Below are 22,401 nucleotides of genomic sequence, written 5' to 3' on the forward strand. Positions count from 1 at the left end.
TGTTTGGCTCGCTCTCTCCTCTCTTTGCTTTATATCACCTCTGGAATAAAAACTGCTTTGCTTTTTGGCAAGCACAGTGAAAAGCCAAACTTGCCAAAGCATAAAAAAACATTTTAAGTGATCAACTTTGATCTTTCCACAGGGGTGCACTCCATTAATCAGCCCCTCTCTCTCCCCCCTCCCTGTTTGTTTGTGTCTCAGGGTCTAACTCGTGGCAGGTTGTGTCTTCCGGAGGTGCAGTGGTCCAGGGAGGTTACGGTCACAGCAGCGTGTATGATGAAGCCAGTGGCTGTGTGTTTGTCCACGGGGGATACAAGGCACTAAATAACAACAAATACGGCCTGGTGGACCACATGTACCGCTACCACGTCCACACAAGAACATGGTGAGAGCACATTAACAGTACTATGGATTTTTTTAAAATTGCAAACATTTCTTTTTAATGCTAAATGGATATGATTTCTTCAGCATCAAAAAAAAGAAAAAGAAATTTACTTTGATGTCCATAGTAAACATAACAGCTGTCTGAATCATGGTAACTCCAGTTTAGCTGTTTGTCGTGTTCAGGGCTATACAGAGGTTTGACCAATCCCATCATGCACGAGGTGAGTGGTTCTCTAATTGGGGTGCAGGGACTACATAGTGCCTGTCACTGAATTACATCAATAACACAAGTGAAATGAGTCCATTACTCTTTCCCTCATTATCTTTTGGCCATAGCACACCATGCACTCCATGCACTCTGTTATGAAATCACTCACTTCTGTGAGTTTGCAGCAAGGTTCCTGCTGCTACATGGCTTGGCTCAGCTTAATAGCTGGTGTGTGTTTAGAAATATGTGAAATATACCCAAGCTATCAAAAGTAGTGTTTATATTATGTTGGTGTCTTAAGAAAATGTCCTCACTGGCTGCAAAAAAGGTCAACCCTTAGTTTAGATCATAGGCAGGGTGCATCCTGGACAGGCTCACAGAACCAGCATAAATATTCAAACATGTTTTAAAGTTAATTGAAATCCAACAAATCACAGCTCAAACATCACTCCACTGTAATCGTGTTTTGATTCACATGCAATTTACCAAAAGTAGATGTTGGTCAGCTCGTGTCCCCGGCCTGTTCACGTACTGCAGTTTTAAAGCTGCAGGTGTTTCCATTAAAATGTTCTTCTTTACATTACAGATAATGATTTTGTTCTTTTTAACCCTGCTGCTTTTCCTGACTTTTCCTGATGTCATTAGTCACTCTGAGATGATTAAAACATTACTTCCACCCTGTTGCCTTTTAGACATTATTCATGCATTCTTGCAGCCTTTAGAGGACTTGCATGAAGGAGAGATTTTCATAACAGAAATTTATGCAAAATCATAATGTGCCAGAAACAAGAGTATCCCTTGAGGAACAGTTCTTCACAATGGGTGTATTTACCTTTGATATGGTCCTATTTACCTTTGTTAAACGTTGAGGCTGAAATCATTGAATTTAGCAACTTTGTTACACAGACCAAGATAAATTTGTGAATGCAACAGCGGTGTGTTTGCAAATAAGCCTGTTATTATAAAGATATTGTACTGTTTACATCACAGCTTAATATAGAAATGTTTCACCATATAATAAAAAAACATGTTTAATAAGAGTTCTTAATAATAGTAGTGAAAATATGATAATTTATTGTAGCCTCATGTCTTAGAGGATAAAAGAGAGTCTGCATAAAAGCTGACTTAATAACTAGTTAATGTGATAATATTAATAGTTCTGTGTAATCACTTTAAATATACACAAACTCTTTCTGAGGAAGGAAAATCACCAAGTTCCTGTCAGAAAGAGGAGACTGGAGTGAGAATGCCAGGATCTGCCAGGAGCTTTGACCTCAGATGAACTCTGACAGATGGATTGGTGAAAGTGGATGCTGGGCTCTATCGTGCTCTTAACATCTTTTAATATACATGCGGACAGTGGACACACAAGTAGGCATACATTAACAAATGCTCACATGTGCATGCAATCTCTCTGTGCCTCTCACTTTCCAGCTGGAATGTGTTGTTGGAGTCGAGTGTCACTTGAGCTCTTGGACTGATGAAATTCCCAGACTGACACATCCCTGGGTGTTCCACTGATTTATACTTCTCCCTACCAATGTAAAGATCATCTGGCCTCTGTCAGTGTAAAGCTTCTGACAGGCATCCCACAGCATGACAATCTTTTCTACATGACATCTATATGTTAGTGGTTTCCAACTGATCTGTAGCCATTAAATTTGTCACATATACTGGTCAGTTTAACTCCTATTCCAAACTGTTGGACGACAGCACATTTTGCTTCTGTACAGCTCTACAGTAGCTTTTTCCCCATCTTTTCTCGTGTTTGCTCCCTGTAGATGGCTGCTCTACAGGTAACCCAGGATTTGCTCAAACCTGGAGAACTGCCTTCTCTTATTTTTCACCCTGGTCAATTGAATAACCTTGAAAAAACACTAAAGCTTGATGATTTTTGCATCCCTGGGAGTGTAGAAGCCTCTAAAAAATATCCTAAAGAGTTTGGTAGCTATTCCAACACCTAGTCTTTGGTTTGCTTGATTGTTGGCTTTTTCTATATTCATTATGCTTGATTTTACATTTTTATAACCTTGTAATGGTGTGAGATATTTACATTTATTGGCAATTTTACCTTAATTGGATTTGTTAAATTACACATGTATTTTTTGTTTGATAAAAATGTTTTTAATATAAAGATATTTCAAGCTCTTAGAAGTAGACGTTTGTTTTGTTTTGGGGTTTTTTTGTTTGTTTTTTGTCAATATTTTAGAATCAATAAATATGACTTCCATTCCAGGTCGCTGTTTCAATACCATATTTAAAGTATGTTCTGAGTAGTCGTTGCCTTTTCACAATAGAGATAACGACGCTGCTCGTACATATAAAAAGTCTGACATGAAGGGGTCTAGTTTCTGTATGAGAAGATTTAAATCAGTTGAAGGCAGGGCAGAAAATCAGCATTGCTGCAGTAAATTAGCCACAGATAGACACTGCAGTTGTTCTCTACTTTACAACCTTTGACCTCAGAGAGATTGGACACCACAGACTGAGACCCCCTACAATGTCGTGTGTGTGTGTGTGTGTGTGTGTGTGTGTGTGTGTGTGTGTGTCTCCTGTGAAAGAACAGTTGGTATGAAGGGCAGTCACCACAGGCCAGGTCACAACCTGAGACAGATGCCATCAGTTGCAGTACATGCATCTATGGACACACATGTCACGCAGACACACGCATAGCTGACAAATTGATGCTTTCCTGACGTGCCTCACATTGCTGATTAACCCAACTCTGTGTGGGTGTGTGTTTGTGTGTGCACGCAGGTTAATCCTCAAGGAGAGTGGTTTGGCACGGTACCTCCACTCGGCGGTGCTGCTGAGTGCCACAATGCTGGTTTTTGGGGGAAACACTCACAATGACACATCTCTGAGCAACGGAGCCAAGTGTTTCTCTGCAGACTTTCTGGCTTATGATATTGGTAAGAACAAGTCACATATAAACAGACACTTTCACATGGGTGGATGCTAGATTTTGAAGCAAATGTTGGTGTGAACACCAGTTTTCTTGTGCACAGCTATTAAAGGTCAGCCACTTGGCAGGTAGGTTGTTCCAGCTAAACACCTCTCCAGAGTTCTCATGTGGATTTAGTCATGCCAGGGTGTTTTGTATCTTCATGTAATCCAAAACTGACTTAATAATGTTAAGATAAGGCGTCTGTGGGTATATTTCACCGTCTCTTCTCACAGGCAGATAAGACAGTGAGATATAGTTTTTGCTGCACTCCTTGTTTTTGAGTTAATTTGTGATAAATTATATGCCTGCCTGATGGTATTAGTTATTATTGATTAATAACTGGAACATCTAAAGGTGCTTTCATTTATTTAATTCTTCCTCTAAGGCTGGAAAATAGGTCCTTTCATTGAGTGATCTGGATGGAATTCACAGAATGTCTTTTCAGATAGATTTCCTATTTTCTGTTAATTTGATATAATACTACTTGGAACCAAAACATTCAGTTTCTACAGTAAACTGTATATAATAGGTGGCTCTAGCGTCTGAGTCTCAAAAGTGAAGCTAATTCAGAAGTACCGTAAACAATAATTTCCCCCCCCCACTACCAGCAGGGGGCGACTCCTCTGGTTTCCAAAAAATTGACATGTTTATTTTGTAAATATGGTCCTGTTGTGAGTAAAGCAGAAAGTAGAATATGCTTTAATATAGAGCTCTGCCAAGCCACAAGTGTGCAGTGTGTCTGTTTTCAGAGCCGCTTTTTGTATGTTCAAAAAATTAAGATGATGACAGTCAAAATATTCAAGTCAGAGTTTAAAAACCAAGCTTCAAAATCACCACTGGGTAACAACATGGTGTTTTTATCTCTCTTTTAAAAAATTAATTTCACTTTTTGGGGTTTTCTCTTTGATTTTTTTTTTCTTTTGTCCTTCCACTTCCATCTGTTGCTGTTAAAAGGCCAGATTTGCCTCGTGCCTACTTTTCTACATATAAAATTGCCTGCTGCTTCTAACCATGACTTGTAGTTGACTAAAAGGGGATGCTTTAACCTCACATCTACACTCTGAGTGCTCCTGCTTGCAAGGAAAACATGTTTTTAAATGATGTTCTATATCTTATGTACGATAAGCCTTGGTTTGCTCTCAGTTCTGGTATTATTATAAGCATTCTACATATTTATATTCTGTATTCACAGGTGATATTATCTGCAGGGCAGTTCCATTCACTAGCCACTCATAAGCATAATATTCAACTCATCCTGACCATCAAGCTTTATGTAGTATTTATTTGTTCTTATTAGTCATTTAGAGTGCTTTCTTCTAAAAAGAAACACACATGCATATGGTATTTGGAAGCGATTTCCTGGTGTGAATCCAATTTGTGCAGCAACAGCATGTTGAAATGCCCTTAATAGTACATAGAGGAAGCTGCAACGTTACTGCGCTGTGACAGACCTAAAAACAAGCTAAAAATATTCTTGCAGCCAGAAGAGACAGTAAGAAAGAAACCAAGACTGTGTAAGGTTGCGAACACTGCAGTATAGGTATGGAGTATTGATGATTAAGGATCCCATTATAGGCTAACCAGTTACACCATCAACCAGATGGTATGGGAACATTAACAGCCCTTGACAGGGATAGAGAGAGACAATAATGAAAGGGGCTTCAGGTGAGGAAGATGTAGATTAGTTCTGCTCTTCACAGGAGGAAACAGTGTGCAGTAGATAGATTAACAGAAAGAAGGAGGAAATGATAAAGATGTGCGAATATTTATGCAAAAGGTGCTGAAAAAAATCGAGTGAAAGTGAAACATGAACAGGAAAAAGCAGCATGTTGGTGATGGTGGTTCTTTAACTGTATATTTATCTGCATGTAAGGTCAGCAATGCTTGCCAGTGTCTGTTAGTGGTGAAATAATTGTTTTACTGCAAAAAAAAAAGTCATTCAGAATAATCGTCTGCCAGTTTTTATACTGATCAGTGTTTCTTTGACTATGTGATCAGGGGTGTGAGTGAGACATTCATGGCATAGAGCCTCGGGTGTGGTGGTTAACCTTGTCAAATCTGATTTCTAATCACATGGCGCTAATAGTGAGAGGCAATGGAGACCCTTTGTTTATTTATTTAAGATACTTTTTAGGTTTTATTATATTCTCGAGGTGCAGAATATGTTAAAAATTTCCGCTTAGCCACAGTTCATTCATTCATTCATTTATTTATTCATTTTCAGGCACAACAAATACCTATATTGAACATAAAATACACAAAACAAAAAACAAAACTTGCCTGAAAAAGGAGTGGGACGAAGAAAACTTATTAAATCCCACCCCTATACTCACTCATCAACAAAAAAAAACAATAAACTTCCCGCAGCTACGCCCATCATTGCATACAGACCCATCAACAGCCCCGGGCAGATACAAGCATCTAAGCGGCAGCTCGCAACCAACAATTAGAGCCTTCATAACTGAATACAGAATATATAAATTATAAATTGCATTACCACAGGTAACAGGCAGTAATAACTACAAGTAACAGACATACATACATATACATACATATATATCTACACACACAAGTACATATATGTACATACATACGCACACTTTATTTTTTATTTTTTATTTTGGAATCCATACCAGCAATGGTAAGAGGACAGACATTACAGAGCACACTAAAACCCATCATTGAGTATACTGTGACCAGACCAACTGTTTGTAGAGAAATTTAAATCTGTGAATATTTTTGCATTGTTTCAATTGTAAACTCAGACTGTTCCAGATTTTCACACCACATACAGACACACAAAAGCCTTTACGGGTTGTTCGAGTTCTGGGTAATTTGAATTCTCCAAAGCCTCTCACATTATAAACCTTTTCTCGAATTTCAAATCTAGTTTGTAAATTTGCCGGTAAAAGTTTAGTAAAAGCTTTATACAAAATTATGGATGTATTGTAATTAACCAGATCCTGGAATTTAAGTAACTTTGCCTGAAGAAAGAATTTGTGAGTATCCAACAGATGTCAGTGCAGTATGTTGGGATGTTGCTGGAATTTAAAAGCTCGGAACAAAAGGAGCAGAGCCTTAAAACGTCTAAATGGAAATCATGTAGGGATTATACTTGGGAAAAATATATTGTAGAAAAAAGTTTTATATTTTTAAATATTGTTAGTTAGAATGTTTTTTTTTTTTTTTAAATTTACGGTCTGCCAAGAATTGGGAAAACAATTTTATTGAAGCAGCAATTATAGATTGTTTAGGCATCGCTGGGTGAAATGAGCAAGTTTTCATATCAGGGAAAATGAAACATGCTAATGCTTACCTAGCTTTTTTTGTAAGGGTCAGGAGCTTGTTATCTCTGAAAGTTGGTGGCCACATCCACATCACAAATGTTAAATGTAATCAGATTAAATATTTTTTTGAGTGCATTCATAGAATTACATACACCCAGCACTAGACTTGACCAATTATTCATCTATTTCGCCATCTTTATGTAGGTGATGTTGATGCTCTCCTCTTGTTTTCAAAGTTGCTGATCAGGTTTATTATAGTCCTTTGAAACCTGTCAAGTGATGTCATGACCTGTTGTATTGTCACTTTAACTAAAACTTTAGTTTTATCCAGAAATCTCAACCACTGCTTCGACAGCAACTTCTCAAACTAAGATCCACTAAGAAGCTTTTTAGAGTAAGTAAGTAAAATTTATTTATATAGCACATTTCACAGATAAAAATCACAAAGTACTTCACAATAAGATCAGACATACAGGTTAAAATTAATTAAAAACCCATTTGTATAAAAATGTCTTCAGCTGCTTTTTAAAGGAGTCAGTAGAGTCTAGACAGCGTAAAGACAACGGCAGAGAGTTCCACAGCCTAGGTGCCAGTGCCTGAAAAGCCCGATCCCCACGTGTTTTAAACCCAGTACGTGGGACCACCAGTAGCCTCTGACCTGAAGACCTAAGTGCTCAGGATGAAGCATGAGGTTTCAACAGGTCAGAGATATACTGGGGAGCTTCACCGTGCAGAGCTCTAAACAACTAAAATTTTAAAATGAACCCTAAAATTTGCTGGAAACCAATGAAGAGAAGCCAAAACTGGAGTAATGTGTGACTTCTTGTTTGTACCAGTTAAGTCTTGCCGCTGCATTCTGTACAGACTGAAGGCAATCGAGAGCTTATTTGTTGAGATACGTAAAAAGACCGTTACAATAATCCAAACGAGAAGAGATAAAAGCATGAAGAATCATCTCAAGTTCTGCTTTTGACACCAGCAGTCTGAGTTTAGAAATGTTTCTTAAATGATAAAAACAGTTCCGGACAAGTTGTTTAGAGTGTTTCTCAAGAGTTGTTTAGAGTGTTTCTTAGAGTGCTTTCAGCCATGACAGAAGGTCTGCCTATAATGCTAATGTGCTCAGCTATTCCGTGTTTGAGTTGTAGTTGAAAGCTGCAAGTATTTTCTTTTAAATTTATAAAAATGGGCTTTAAAATGCTTTTTTGTACTTGGAAATATCAGCCCACTGTCCAAATCTGTCGTCCTTCCCACTCTCTCTTTCATATTTCTCGTCACTCCTGTAAATTACAGAACAACAGGAAAAAAGCGACTGCTGATATTAGAGTAGCAGGTGTGAGAAGGGTGATGAAATAAAGGAGAATAGTGCTAAAGAAGGAGAGAGGGACGAACACGGAGTGGAAGAGAAATAAAGAGTAAATGAAGTAGGGATTTAGGGAGGGGAATGGAAGCACTGCGGACTTGTGAAAGAGAATTACCTAAAGACATTAAAGGTGTGCCAGGGTGAAGATGATGATAAGCTTGTGAACAAAAGGCAAAATAAAAGGTGATAAACAATCAGGCATGGGTTTACAGAACGTCCCCATCTTAATGAAGGTGAAAGCCAAATGGTTTCAGATACTGTTTTCGCTCCATCAACGCTTGCAATAAATGTGTGAATTTACGTGTCCCTTAACTCTGTGCAAACACCCCTGTCTTCATAAATATCATAATTTATTCATTACTGCTTTTATCACCTGCAACATTTGTCCGTTTTCTAGCTTGAGTTTACCGGAGAGGCAGATAGAAGCTGCATTATAGTTTAGGTGGGGAAAATGAAAAACCAAGAGGAAAGATGATGACATGAATGATCATCAGCTGGAGAAAATAATATGTTGCAGTCAAATATTTATTTGTTTTTTAAATATTACTCATGTGTGTAACTTAACTGGGCCTTTGCACATTTTAATCTGGCCCACATGTTGCTTTAGGTTCGTATTCATTTTGCTTCACCAAGGTGTAGCTGTGGCCTGCACAGTGACACTAGGGCCGTGCACCTATCAGCCTAAACAGACGGGCGAACCTCCACAGCACCTGCAATCTAACTAAAGCTTCAGTTGCACAAGGCCGAGACTCCTCCACGAGAACTATGGATGAACACAGCAGTCTACTAGAGGGATGGAAGCTATTACAAGTGGTTTTAACCGGAGCCATGTATACCTATTGTTGACCATTTTCACCTGGACACTAGCAAGCAACTTTCAGCAATCATTCGTCAACCAGTCAAGACCAACCATAGCAATCAATGGTTAGGCTGTGCATAAAAATGTTTACTATAATATTTTGTTTATAATTACAGTTTTGTTAAAACTGCATATGTGTCCTTTGTACAAATGTGACATAAAAGGCATTTTGTACATCAAGCAGTTCTGATGGGGACCAAGAGTTTTTCCAGTGTTATCATTATATTATGCTTGGCTAACTGACTGCTTGAGTTTCCATAGGTAAAAGCTTAAGTATATGCTTGCTGGCTCACTAGACTTTGATCAAAATAGAAAGCAACCAACACTCCTCAGTGTTGTAACTAGAAAAGTGAGCTTTCAAGCTATGATTTTCTCCTAACCATAACCATGTTGTTTTTGCAAACGTTGTGCAAAAACTGAAACTCGAGGCATTTATTCCACCGTTGGAAGTCCCGCTGCCTCTTAAAGGGACTGTTGTTTGGTGTAAGTGAAAACGCGTTGCCCATTATTTCTGTCCACCGAAGTGGAACAACCACCATTAAATCAGGTAATAACTGAGTTCTGGGCTCTGCCCTGCAGATTGTCTACTTGTAATATCTATGGCAGTAATAATAGTTAACAACCATACAACAAGCTGCTAACATTCAAAACCAGTGGTTATGTTTATAACACAGACATGAAATATATGATAATTTCATAAACACTGAACAGTTTGTTTGGTTTGAAGTAAAAAAAAAAACCCAAAAAACAAAACCGTAAACATCACTATCTGTGATAGGAACACTTTTTGGTTAAGAGTCAGCATTGGATAATTATTTTGGTTAAATGAATAATTAGGTTAAGGTAAAGAATGATTATGTTATTTGTTCTCCGAGGCAGTATAAACAGGTTTCCTGTGTCAAAAAACAACTACACTTCGACCCACACTTTATTGTTCACTAGCTCTTTCTTCTGTGTGTGACAGTAGGTTTTAGTTCAATGGCAGTTTTACGGTTTTGCCCTGAATACAAACACCGGCTGCTCTGGGATTTGCTTAAACAACCAGTGCTGTTTGTTTTCTTGGGAGAACAGTCTGAAGTATACACTGTGTTACAAAAATGTACGACTTGGGGGTCATGACATTCTGAGACAGCTGCAGGCTGTTTTCCAGTGTGGCTCTCTTCTTGCACATTATAGCGGGCTCCCCAGTGTTATGGACTGCATCTTCTGCAATGAAGCCCTTTCAAAGCAAGGATGTCAAGGTTTGGCTAAGAGAACTGGGAGAGCCAAAGTGACCGCTGAGTAAGGGTTCAAATGAGTTTATGGAAAGTTCAAATAATGAACTTTGAGTTGGGTGAGAGCAAGACTAGATTGTTTGTGAGGAATGAGGAGGCAAAAGGAAAACTTGAGCAAAGGTGAACCAGGTGTAGGAAGCCATAAGCCAGCAAGCACATTTAAGGAAACCAGGACCACACAGTGCTGGAGGTTTTAAATTCAGCAATCAGACTAACCACTCACGTAAGGTGGCTTATTAACTCGATAAGTCAGGCCAGGAAAGGGCCAAGAGAGCTGGCATCAGAGCAGCATAATTTACAAAGAAAATAAAACTATCATTTTACAGCAAAAATACAAAAAGGCTAAATATTACAGGTTAAAAGTGACACGGCTGCTGCACACAAAGCTAATGCTTGAGAAGAGTTTTGCATGTATAGTATTATTTAGCACAATGTCCTGGCTTCTAATCTGTTTGAAACCAGGACAGATGCTGTGTAAGTTAATAGAAATATCAATTTCACAGTTCTTTCATTAAGACAAAGAACAACCTCACATGAATACAATTCTGTATTCCATTATATTAATATATTGTTTAGATGTGCGTAGGACAATTTTAGCCGTATTCTTTCAACTGCAGCTCCTGCAGCAATAAGCAAAGTGAGTTCTGAACTGTCTGAAAGCATCTTTTAGCCAACAGGAAAAACCAACAAACAGTGAAGTGAACATTTTATAGATGCTCATCAGCAAAAGACAGAGTTCAAACCTGACTGTCTTTAGGATCCTCCAGGTGATGTAAGGAGATAAAACTGACTGTGTGTGTGTGTGTGTGTGTGTGTGTGTGGTCAATGACCAAAAATTAAAGGAAAGTTCAAATATAGCAAACAAAACATACACATTAATATATTGATATAAATATTTTAGTTCAACTTATGTATTTTTTAAATTTGTTTCTCGACATATATCTTATTCTTTCTAGTAGAAGTTTATCTGGTTTACGACCTTGATCTTAAATATCTTCTTAGTTTTACAGAATTACTCCATCCCTGTTGTAACCATGTTCCTTGCACAGTACATTATATTTTTTGACAAACTGGCAGTTGAAATTTGTTCTTCGTTTGTTTTTTGGGCATTTATTTTTTTTAAGTAAAAAAAACCCTAATGATTCCTTTCACTACAGAGTGTTGTGGTGCCAGGTTTCTCAAGGAATTGATTAATTAAATACCCGAAAGGAAATATCAGCGTCAGTTTCTTACAGTCCAGGATGAAGAATTCCAATTAGTGCTGAACAACCGACCAAAACGAAAAGATGTTCAGTTTACTATTGCCTTGGTTTAAGGAAACAAAATAGTTTATGTTTCAGTAGTTGCATTTTTGCTTAATGGGATAATTAGACAAGCTAAAAGCTGCACTAGCATCATATATCGGTGTGGAGTGTGTCGCATGGAATTCCTTTCTTTCCTCACTGTGGTGCAACAGACTCCTCTCACCCAGAGAGGGATTATGTGGAATTAAAGGCCTCCGCTGGGCCAGTGTGGTGACTGTTAACACACTCAGGGTTATGAGGAGCTTAAAAAAAAGAAGAGTTTAAATCTGAGCCAAGAAATGTCTCCTAGCTATAGTTTCCTCCTTCCTGTCTTCATTCTTTCTCTTGCTGCATTCACACTTTTCCTTTAATCCCTGCTAACTTTAGCTAAATCTGTGATTTTTGCCCTCAAGTTAAATTTGAAAATTTTGATTTTTACTTTGTTCTTTGTGATTCCTGTCTTTGGTTTTTAATCATTTACAGATAATGTTACCTTATTAGCTGTTTACTGCTCTATTGGCATCTGCATTTATAAGGGCTGATAAATTAAAATGTATAAAGTGGAGACCATCATCGTGAGTAACCATCATTTTCCGACCAGAAAGCACTTCAACTTAAATGTGTCTGGAAGTCCACAAACATAACCAGCTGATCCGAGCATTGTTGGGCAGAACTTAAGCAAGGAATACGCGACAAAACCCCTAAAACAAAACAAACAAGATTATCTTTAAATAGAATTAGCATATAGTCTTTACTAAGACAATATGCTATCTCTTTATTTTTCTTGCATGTTTGAAAAAAGAATCTATTCTATTTTTAACTCACCAGCTTTCATTGTGAGTATTGGTCTTAAAATCCTGTATCAGTGAATTTCTAAGTACAAGAACTTCACGATGAAGGCATTTATGAATCTCCTTATAAATGGAAAGAAGTCAGAAGAAAACGTCTTCTCCTTCTTGTTACGGTGCTGAAGTTACAGTATTCATATTGGCACAACGTGGTGTAGATACAGGAAAGGCCCCTATATCGTTTGTTTACATGTCTGTGGCTCCACCCAAACATGAGGTGATGAAAAACACTTTTAACTGCGACATTAATTCTGCATATGCACAGACAGGGGAATTTAATAACAAAAAAGGAGAGAGCTGAGCTGCTTAAAGGCTTTTCTTCTTGTTCATGTCAAAGTTTATGCTGTTGAAGTTTCAGAGAGGGCAGCAATCCTCAGACCTAAATAGGACCTTTTATATAAAATTCTACCTCCCTCTTTTTATTGTTAGACTATTCCAGGGTGGCTTTGTGTGAGTCACAGTTCAAAATAATCCTGGTTTATCATTGTTGTTACTGCCCATGTTCCAATCACATAGAACTGAGAGTAAAAAATAAATAAATTAATTTAAAAAAAAACAGAAACGGAGCATTTAGAACCTCCTAAGTTTTGGGCTCACTTTCCCTTATTTGTATGTATACTGCTTTCAGTGTTCAAAACAGGGCATGTTTAAACATCCTAACAGTATATCGACACAACAAGAAGCACAATATAGCTCTTATACCCTAAGATTGCTGAACCTCTATAAGCAGGCTATCAGGGGCACTCAAAAATCCTCAGACTAGCTACTTTTTTCTCCTCCAAAATGGCACTAAAGGAGGCCGTGCAGAGGTGCTTCCTGCAGTGGAACACAAGTTACTGGGAAACAGTTTTTCTTAAAGTGGCTTCAAGCAGCAGAACAAAAAACATCAGTTGGCTTTGACAATAACATCGTAACTAAAAGCACAGCAGATAATTTATTTGATTCTTGACTTTAAAGAAATACAAATTTGTTTCTGGAAAGTCTGAGAAATGTGTTAATTGCTGTCATTCTGAATAATGCGTCTCGACTGAGCACAATTTGGTCATTTATGGGGGAAACCTTTAGTGTTAAATAGGACATGCTGTGAAAAATACTATACATGTTTAGAGTTACGACAGGGGGTTGCTTGGCTTCGTATCTACGCGTCTTCACAGAAAGTGTTGATCTGCACAAGTTCTTTTCTAAAGCTCTGCCCTCTGTCGCATCTCTTCAGGAGATAATTAATTAGTTCCACCTGTGAAGTCACTTCTCTCCATCCCTTGTTTTGTCTCCATTTGCTCCTCCGTTCCTCCCTGTCTCTGCGCTCGCTGCGAGCGGGGGCGTTTGGAGCACTAATTTGTTTTTGTTTTGCCGCGCTAACCTTGGAGGGGTGACATGACGTTATTAGCTTCTCCTGCTCTTCTGCTGCCACACATTAGATTCAGGTAGACATGGAAGGCACTTTTCATTTGAATTTAATTCTCCCCCTTCAGCTCTCCTTCCTCCCCACTCCCATCCTCCCACATCCTCCCTTCCCCTTAACCGTGCCACCCTCACACTTCTAATTAGATTTTGGGGGAAAATGAACTCTGATTAAAAACGCAGTCCTCTCCAACCTGACACACCATAGGCGCACGCCCACGCTCTGTGTGCAACACGCAAACACCTGACACATACACAGATCTCGCTGAAAGGCCTGTGGCAAGCTGAAAGCTTGTTTGGAAGATGTTGGAAGTCGGGATGTATCTGAGGAGCAGACAGTGGCTGCCGTTCAAACCTCCATGTCCTCCTCCTCCTCCCGCCTTTCTCCATCAAGTTCTCCATTAGCACAGATCCGATCAAACTGTCAATCAGCCCGGTCGCACGGCTGCTTCGATCTGGACTCGTGATTTCTCCCTCTGTCCCACCATGCATTATTAACACAGATTTTCTCATATCCTAAGAGGAAATTAAAATCTGTGTGGGTCTGTGTGTGTGTATGACTGTATGTGTGTTGTGGCTGATAAGTATCTGTTGAGCCTGCAGTTCTTGGGTGGACAATTTGACAGCAGTCTCGGGGTGGCTGGTTATGGCTAGAGGATGGGATCAAAAGTCACAGAGGTTGTAATCTTTTTTTCATTTAGAGCTTGTTAGAGAAAGATTTTTAGCTGTGGCTGGAGGTTTGAGGTCAGCTTCATCATCACAATCAGGCTCTTGATTCACATGCACGAATCATAGTTCCACATTACATTTTCTTTATAGAGTAGAGCTTTCAAGCACAAGTTCACTCCTACTTCCAAGGTGCATGGGGAAGCTCTGGATCCTCAAGAAGTAAAATCTCAAAAATGCCACAAGTTGAAATGTGTCATTCAAACAATAAGTAGACAATAAGTCCATCCATCCGTCCTTTTAACAGCATATCAATTTTAGGTACCATTCCCAGCCTCGTCAGGGTTTCCCAAATTAATGAGAACTTGTCATAAAGAAAGGTCTAGATTCAGTCAAACTGGAAGACACAGGAAAGGGAAAATGACGGGACACAAAATGGAAAAATGAGAATACTTTTTTTTTTTCCCTAGAGGCATTTACATTCAGAGTTGCTAATTCCTTTTAATAGTTTTTTTGTCCACTTAGGATTTAGTAGAATTAGTACCTCAGATTTTATTGCTTCGCTTATGTTAGAAAATCCATCTTTTGTCCATGTAGTTGTTACTATCCATTCCCTTAGAGGTGGAGTCACAACGTTGAGTCACCTACAAAAAAAAAAGAAAAGAAAACTTTAAAGCGTTCAATCAGAAATCTGTCCTCTCACCATGAAGAGGGCTTGAAACTGTTTACCTTGGGCTGCCTGAAGCAGCACAGAGATGCAAATCTGCTTGTTTACTGTTTTCTATCTTTCTATTGGAACACAGATTGCAAACAGCTGGGACATTTCGGTCAACAAAAGCGAGAACTCCACAAAACAACAAAACCGTATTATTTTTTATTATATATTTCTGATGCTGTTGGTTATTAGTTTGCTTATTTTAGCAGTTATGTGTCTTGCAGACTGTTTCATGTGGTAGATTCTCTAAATCACATGAAACATACAGCAGGTCTCCGAGGGTGTTTATTGGCTTCACAAGAACTGCAAGGCTTATTAATTATTAATAATTATATTATAAAGTGAACATAAAAAAAACACACGGAAATATTAACGTAGGAAGCTGTTGACATTTTGTCATAATTGTCTTGCAGATTAATTAAAAATAGCGCTGGCTTTAATAATAACCTGCTTATTTAAAAGATATGGGCCCGTTCTCTTTTTAACCGCTCTCTCACTGACTTCAGTAACAGTAAATCAGTCCAGAGAAAATAACAAACCAAGCGCACCTTGGTATATTCAGTACTAACAACATGATTTATTAATTCTGATGCACAAATTCAAGTGAAGTTTTGGTTGTAATGATTAATTCTGGAGCAAAACAAGTGAATAAAATATCGAAGATAAACGTCAGCTGCTTTATTCTGCAGCCAGCACAACTTGGAAAGTTCTCAAGGAAACAAACTCCTGCCTCACTGCTGATTCCCTGTAGTGCCTAAGCTTATTTCGGTGCTCAGAGTGCCAAGTGCCACAAGTGAAAAATATTTAAACTTTTAGCACCACGTGTGACTCAGGCTTTAGATGGATGTTAGATGCCATATAGTTGTGCACACCTGGATCCCACACTGAGTGATGATTACCCAGGTAGAGGTGCCAATTTGATTCAGGTCCTTGCAGGTTATATTAAACATGAGCTGACAAACAGCTGTGTGTGTGTGCAAAGCTCTAGAAATAGATGCTACAAGGATAAATCTCCACACTGGAGTAAAAATGTCTAGTGTTAATAGCAGCTGTCTTATAAATTATTTGCCCTTCTTTTGTGCGTTCTTAATAAACTTTTGGTATTCTGCTTCTCATTGTTTAAACCCTAAGTTTTATTTATTCATAAATATTATTCATCAGTCTTTTTGTCAAACAATATTAAATAATAATTCCATTTACATGGTTCTTTTGCAAAGTGCTTTGACAGACTAGCAAAGCCGAATCCAGAATTTCAACAGAAAGCTGGAAATTAGAGCTTCCTGTTTAAAAGCAGTTAAAGAAAAAGACTGCACAAAAATGTAATGACATCACATAATAGTGAGTTTGTAAAAATGTGTTTTTAGAAGTGATTTGAAGGAGGTTGCAGATTATCTCCTCAGGGAGGTCGTTTCAAAGCCCACAACTTACTCGCTTTAGTGATTTTTGAGTTTCTCGAGCAAAAAGACTTGAGAAATCTTGCTGTGGGAGGTTAAAAATCGTTAAAACTTAACCTATTTAAAAAAAAAAACCTGAGTTAAATACCTACAAACCGGTGCTGTTTAATTTAGCCGCACAATCACCGTTCTTCAGAGCTGCCTGATTACATCAGCATCACTCTTCTTGTCGTGTTAATACGAATGACCTTTAACCCCTGCTAGTTATGAACCCATTGCTCTTGGCGTTGATTAGAATAACCTCTTTTTGTCTGTCCCGTCACTGCGTCCTCTGTGGCATCCCTCGCTCTTAAACAAGCGCTCCCAATTAGCACAGCGCTTAACGAGGTCGTTAGCAACCTGGTGTCCTCAACTCTACCAGCGTTCTGTGTTTAGGGAAAGGCGCCTATAGCTAAATGGCACATTTACACTCACAACTTGGACTCCTTTTCCATCTATCTCTCTCACTCACACACACACACACACACACACACACACACACACACACACACACACACACACACACACACACACACACACACACATTCAGTCACTCAGTCATTTCCATATTAATATAATGGGAGTATGTAGGGGTCATTAAAACATCAGAGAGTTGTAAAATCCAAATAGTAAAACACACAGAGCTGAATAGCACCAATGATAACTTGAGAGGGAGAGAGAAAGAGAGGAGGCTGTTTTATGATCATATTTGTGGCATGATGTGTTTTATGAAGTCAGCTCCCACATTATCTCCCCTATCATCTCTCGATCGCCATAATTCGATGTGAGAAGGTTATGGTAATGAGTTCTTATGGAATTGGGGGAAGGGGTTGAGCTGTGGGTCACACTCTACTGCTCATTGCTCTTGCATATAGTACGTATGGTTCTCCTTATTCTTCTATTATAACTGCATGGGGAAAAATGAAGACAATATTATCCAGTCGTATATTATCGTTAGCATTACCAGTTAAGGAAAACTGTAATTTTGCTGCTTACAGTGATGTTCACAGTAGCTCTTTGTCTGTTTATTTTGTGCAGTGCATTATCACTTCCTCAATAAGTGGGTTATTTATGTTTTGGTTTTCAAACGCTGCAGCAGTATAGCAGCACACACTCACGAGTGAATATATTCCTAAACATCGTTGTGTGTCTGCATGTGCTCGTCCTCAGCTTGTGATGAGTGGACTGTCCTTCCCAGACCAGGCCTGCACCGGGACATCAACCGCTTTGGACACTCTGCTGTGGTTAGCAACGGGTGAGTTTCTGCTTTTCATAACACGTCCCCCTAACCGATCCAATCCCAGACTCTATCTGGCTAATTCTTGTTTCCACCCTATATACAATAGCAGAGGTGTGGACTCGAGTCACATGACTTGGACTCGAGTCAGACTCGAGTCATTAATTTTATGACTTTAGACTTGACTTGAAAAAATGTTCTAAGACTTGTGACTTGACTTGGACTTTTACACCAATGACTTGGGACTTGAATTGGACTTGAACCGGTTTACTTGAAAAGACTTGATATTTTACCCCAAATATAAAATTTAACATGCATATTATATAGAGATTGAAAATGTGACGTCATTCACGGGTAGAACCGCAAAGGATTCTGGGAACTCGTGGCAAGCGGTAGTAGCGCACGCAGGCTTTCAATTGAAATCAGTTATACAGCGATAAAAAGAAACACAAAAATGTCAAGAAGCTGTTGTATTATTAACTGCAATAGCCGGTCGCATGACAGCCACGGGAAGCCGACGGGTAAAGAGATCGGTTGTTATCGGATTACGTCGTTGAAGAGAAATTGTTCGAGCCATGTTTCCGAAGTAAGACGCGACGGATGGCCTGGTTTGCAGCCATTCAAAGATCAAATATAACGTCCCAGAACCCTCCAGCTCACAGGTTAGTCTGCTCCAAGCATTTACACGAAGGTCAGTGTCTTTTAGTAGTTAATACGTCATTTTCATAACATAATTAGTGATATAGGTTACAAGCAAGTCTGGCGCTGAACAGAAATTGTCGCGCTATGCTCCTTTGTTTATTGTGCATAAATAGTAAATTATCCTGACACAATATTGCGTTTCGCTTCTGTTATTGTGGTACATTGACAAAAACATATACTTTTATTCACAGGATAAAACAGGTTTTTTGTATCACTAATTGCCCAGTACGATTACAGCATACAGTATTATTGTCACTGCTACATTTCTGTGATGCTACCAGAAATTATTTCCACTACTAATTAATTACCGTTGAGCTCAAAGGTCCTATTAATAAACAGTTAATGAATGTGTATTTATGACGACAATTTGTGAGACTGGTAAACTTATGATACGTACGATGGTCTTTCGTTCTACACGGTGCATTTCAAGGTCCTGCACCCATCCGTCGGTAAACTGTACCTGGGCTTGTTGCAGTGACCTGAAGTTACTAAACTTCATGAGTGTGTGCACTCACTCCAAGAACCGTATGATTATAAATATGCATATAAATATGCTACAATGAGATAGCTGACTTCATCTAACTAGCAAATGTTTTCCAGGCTACGTTGGTGATACAGTTTTTTTTTATGTGTATGATATTTTTGTCATGCGATTTTAAAGCTGGTCCTACAACCGCATCCAAGAATAACATGCAGCTTATCTCAGAACTGTCGGTGAAAATTATTCTTGGAGCTAGGTTTAATTGAGCTGCATTTTAAAGAGGTGCAATTTCACAATTTGTGTATATTTTCTAAGTTCACTATTTTGTCATGTGTTGAGAAAAACACAGATTTAAAAATTACATGGTCTAATATTTACATTTAGCATAACTGCAACATTATTTTTTCGTTGTTTTTTTTTTAAAGACTCGAAAGGACTTGAAATTCAAAGTTTCAGACTTGTGACTTGACTCGGACTTTTACACCAGTGACTTGAGACTCGACTCTGACTTGCCTGACATTACTTGAGACTTGACTTGAGACTTGAGGATAAAGACTTGAGACTTACTTGAGACTTGCAAAACAATGACTTGGTCCCACCTCTGTACAATAGTAAAACTTTGATAGAAAGTTCTTTGTAATGTATTTTCTGAAGTTAATGTAATTTTGGAAGGAGAAACAGTCATAGCCTACAAATAACGGTAGTTCTGCCCAAGGACAAGCCCCCGTATTACTAAAGGTAACAAAGTATTTTATTTTTTCTGAGTGTATCTTGAAATAAAGCGATTTGGTTCACAAAACATGCATGAACTTGCATTTCCTAAGTGTTTTCTTGTAAAAGTGCCACTTTAATCATAAATCTGTACCTTTACCAATCGTCCTTTGGACATTTCAGCAGTGATATTCAACCTTTGAAAAATATAAGAACAAGCCTTCCTGCTCAAATTACATTCATGCAAATAAAACACATCTATCCACAATGCGTGACACTCCAGCACAACTTTTTCATTTCCTTGATGTCTTCCTGTGATGTCCTTCAAATCTTGAGCGTCTCAGGTGAATTTTGCCTCTGCCTTCCTCCTTGACTGGTATAGTTTTGTTGTGTAGACTGTTTATGGATTGATCTTTTTTTATCTCAATCTTATATTTAGTTTTGGTTGGCACTTCTCTTGTCACTTCTTCCTCCGCCTGCTCCTCTGAAGCTCCCTGTTTAGAAACTACGTCTCTCCCACCTCAGCTCTCGCCTGTATGTGGATGTTTCTCCTGCTACACTCTGTCAGAAACTTTCTTTGCACTTTCTATATATAGATACTGCATATATATATATGTCAACGTGTATTTCACTTCATTACCTCGAGACCTATATTCATTTCTAGTTTTTTCCTCTCTAACTTTTTCTCACCCTCATTCACATGCAGGCGGATGTGTGAATGGCCTTTGGGCTCTGCTTTCTAGAAAGATGTGGTTTATTACAGCTATGTACAACAAAGAAAACCCTGCCGTTGATGCACTGAGCATTTCTTGTTGCTCGTAGGGTTTAGCCTGAAAACAAATTGTGATTTTCTTGAAAAGAATCTGTGAACATCAGTCCCAGACAATCGGAGAGTACAAGACATTTTGTTTGGTGAAATAGAAAAAGTTATAGTGAAAATATAAATATCAGTGCTTTGTGACACTTAAATGTTTGCAGGAGTTTCATCGACTGACTTATTGCTGGGCTGAGAAATGACAGCCTGACCTGTTAACACCATTTACCCACCAAAAAGTCAGCTTTGAGCTCAGAAATGTCAGCTTTGAACTTCACAAGGACTGCTTCAAAATAGCAGCTTTTCTTTTTCACCACCCCCCCCCCCCCCCCCCTCACCACCACCTAAGTCCAGGTTTATTTTTAAAGGTGTTCCTCTAACTTTCTCCTCCTTTCTGGAGGCATTTCTCATCTGTATAAAGCGTGTAGTGTCTCGCTGTTGCTTCCTTCCACAGCTCTCTGTATAAGTTCTCTTTTCCTGTTAGTTTGTATAATCGTCCCTTCTTCATCTTCAGCTCCATGTACATCTTTGGAGGCTTTTCTGGTATGCTTCTGAACGACGTGCTGGCTTACACGCCTCCATCCTGCCAGGCCTTCTCTAGCCCAGGTTTGTGCGCCACTGCCGGGCCAGGTGTTCGTTGTCACTGGGTGAAAAGTAGATGTGTCCCCTGGAAGCCAACACCACCCGACCACATTTTTCCTGCTCCTTTCTGCCCTGCTCGGCCTGGTATGTTATGCTTCTGTTTACCGAGCAAATTCTTTGCCATTTATATGCATCTGTTTCTTTGTTTCAGTCTAAATATTTTCACTGCCATGTCAACATAGTTTTCCTGAAATGTACCACACAATCAAGCACAAGTGCAACTCCCAAAAGGCTTATTTTTTCACAAGAATCGTAATTATTCTGGAGGGCTCTGAAGTATGTTTGCAATTCATAATTACAGGAACAGAAGGTCAGCACTGCAACAATTACCTAATTTCAAAGTAATTAGGATCGGTCTGAACCAGATGTAGATGCGGTAGCTCTTCCAGGTATTCTGCTTCAGGCACCTCGCTCGAGGTTTAAGTAGAAAGTAATTATGAAAATGATTTTGCTGTCAGTTTTAAATGGAGCATAAGCCCACATGGATTGAATGAATTAAAAGATCAAATCAATGGGTTTGCATTTAAAAGCCTGCTCATTGCAATTCACATACACCTTATCTAACCTTCATAACTCATGACAACATTTATGTGTCATCCCAAGCACACAAATCCCATTAATGTCCATAAAAACAAAATAAAATCTAACCTTAATTTAAAAGTTAAATGATACATTTTCAATTTTTTTTCCTGGGTAATGCGATAAATGACTAACACACGCCAAAATACACCCCAATAACAGGTTAAAATGTGTTCTTTACTGACGCCAGAATAACAAATTATAGAAACTATAGTTCAAAAAGAGCATGTAGTCAAACCAGCAGCCTTGTGAACACTGATCATCTCTTCTACTGCCTGAGCCAGCCTGTGCAATCTATGTTTAGCATGTTGAGACAGTCTTAGTGTTAGGTCTGCAAATCCCGAATAACGAAGTTGTCACTTGGTAGCTTCCTGATTATTGCATCCAAATATGGTAATACATTTTATTTTACACTGCCCTAATAGTTTAAGTAGTTGTACATGTTCACCTGATGACTCTGTGCACATTTTCCATGAAAATCACATTTACATCTTTGCTAGTCAAGAAGTCAAATCACCAACAGATGAACTCTTTGAAACATTTGTTGGCTGATTTCAATAAGTGGAAATC

At 38.6% G+C, this 22,401-nt stretch overlaps 1 protein-coding gene across 3 annotated transcripts in view; it reads left to right on the forward strand.

The window, feature by feature from the left end:
• The window catches only part of atrnl1a (attractin-like 1a), a 329,340-nt gene that overhangs the window by 61,747 nt on the left and 245,192 nt on the right, over positions 1 to 22,401 (forward strand). For all 3 annotated transcript variants that reach the window (XM_026189694.2, XM_026189696.2, XM_026189697.2), the window contains exons 10-13: positions 202 to 385; positions 3,350 to 3,504; positions 17,836 to 17,920; positions 21,125 to 21,336. In XM_026189694.2, coding sequence (XP_026045479.2) covers positions 202 to 385; positions 3,350 to 3,504; positions 17,836 to 17,920; positions 21,125 to 21,336 — 636 coding nt within the window. The remainder of the gene's footprint in view (positions 1 to 201; positions 386 to 3,349; positions 3,505 to 17,835; positions 17,921 to 21,124; positions 21,337 to 22,401) is intronic.

The sequence above is a fragment of the Astatotilapia calliptera genome, chromosome 13 (assembly GCF_964374335.1).
Source record: "Astatotilapia calliptera chromosome 13, fAstCal68.1, whole genome shotgun sequence".
In the NCBI taxonomy this organism is placed as follows: Eukaryota; Metazoa; Chordata; class Actinopteri; order Cichliformes; family Cichlidae; genus Astatotilapia; species Astatotilapia calliptera.